Below are 1,672 nucleotides of genomic sequence, written 5' to 3'. Positions count from 1 at the left end.
ACATGATCATACTGCATTAGATAAAAGTGCTATGTATATGTCCCAATCTCTCATATTGAATGTGACAAATCTAAAATTAACATTTTTTGCTGATCTAATTTTATAAATTTTAAATTATGTAACTATATGCCAAGTATTATCAGCTTACGTTTACAAGTTAATCCATTACTACTACGTGTAAATCCATCTTTACACTGACACAAGAAGCTGCCAACTGTATTCTGGCACACCTCATTCCCAGTACAGTTGTGAAGGTTAGAATTAGAACATTCATTGATATCTATGCAAAATAAGTCCCATTAAGTTAAATCATGATATTAAAATATCAACATACCAAAGCAAAAGTACTTAAATCTTTGCATAAATCCGTTAGAACAGGAACAGTCATAGGATCCTTCAGTATTGATACAATGTTGAGAACAAATGTGAGTATTGTCAGCACATTCATCAATATCTAAATAATGATTATTTACTACATGCACAACATCATATTCTTGCGGCCAAACCATTTTTTAATCTATAGTTATTTGGGTGGGTGGTGGGGAAGGTTAGGTACATTCCCTGCTGCTCACCAAAATGACTGCCGTAGACTGGAGAATGGTTGATCTACTAACAGCCTACATCTGTGACTGTTGCATGGGTGCATGGGTACTGCGACAGTACCCATGCAACAGTCACAGATGTATTAATAATGCTGTTAGTAGATTGGCTATTGTCTCCAGCTTACAGTTATTTTGGTAGGCAGCAGGGAATGTACTGTGGTTAGGTTAAACAGCTGTTGACAGTTGTACATGAACTTTGTTGGTTGTAAGAGTGTTATAGGGCTACATGAAAACCAGGCATCAGTCAATTTCTATGCTTGTGTTTAAAATAAATTTTAAAGTGTCCTGTGAAAATACAAGAATATATGCTTGTAATTTCATAGGATGCATATAAATGAAGAATAATATATATGCCTCATTTTGAATGTTCTAGCTCTGCATTTAGAAATTGCACACATAAAATGAAAATAACTTTAAAATCACAATCACCATACACTAGGAAATTTCCATTAAAAGTACATTTAGATCATAAAACATGGAGCACAACTTCAATTTAAAAATAGTAAGTTACATTTTCCAATCTAGAAATAGTGTATCTGCTATAAAATGTGTAGCTCTGCTGAGCTAAAAAATCATTAATGTGTGGCTGAATCACACTCTTAGTGCATCATCTTTTCTAAATACAACCAAACTAATTTAATTACAAGAAAAAAGAAAAGTGAAGTTAAACTAAGTTAACATCAAAAACACAAATGCTCTTACCTCTGCAGAGTCCAGTGCTATTTATTTCATATCCAGTGGCACAGTTACACTCATAACTACCCAATTTATTGACACAAGTACTTTTATCAGGACATATATCATTAATGCACTCATTAATATCTACAAAGTAATAAAAATAGAAAATAAACACGGAGAACAATGATTAACTACTTAACTACAATAAGCTATAAGTGCTTGTAATAATTATTATCGTCTTATTCCCATTTATTTGATACATGTAAATTTAGGGACTGTGACATAAAATACAATTGTAATGTGTCTAAAGCGAGGGTACCACAGCGCTATTATGTATTAGTCTAATCAGAATTTGAATACATTTATCTAATTAATTTAGAAAATCTGAGGAA

The 1,672-nt window shown here is 32.2% G+C and overlaps 1 protein-coding gene across 1 annotated transcript; it reads right to left on the bottom strand.

The window, feature by feature from the left end:
* Nucleotides 1–148: 148 nt before the first annotated feature.
* Nucleotides 149–1,424, bottom strand: LOC109592385 (fibulin-5-like; the record flags this gene model as incomplete). Its single annotated transcript, XM_020007842.1, has 3 exons — nt 149–280; nt 335–454; nt 1,305–1,424. Coding segments are annotated over 3 exons (372 nt in total), but the record flags the coding sequence as incomplete, so codon positions are not given.
* Between the last annotated feature and the right edge of the window lie 248 nt (nt 1,425–1,672).

Source organism: Amphimedon queenslandica, unplaced genomic scaffold, assembly GCF_000090795.2.
Source record: "Amphimedon queenslandica unplaced genomic scaffold, v1.1 AMPQUscaffold_5402_Cont22629, whole genome shotgun sequence".
Classification (NCBI taxonomy): domain Eukaryota; kingdom Metazoa; phylum Porifera; class Demospongiae; order Haplosclerida; family Niphatidae; genus Amphimedon; species Amphimedon queenslandica.
Note: the sequence above shows the minus strand (reverse complement) of the source record. Positions and strands in the feature narration are given on the sequence as shown.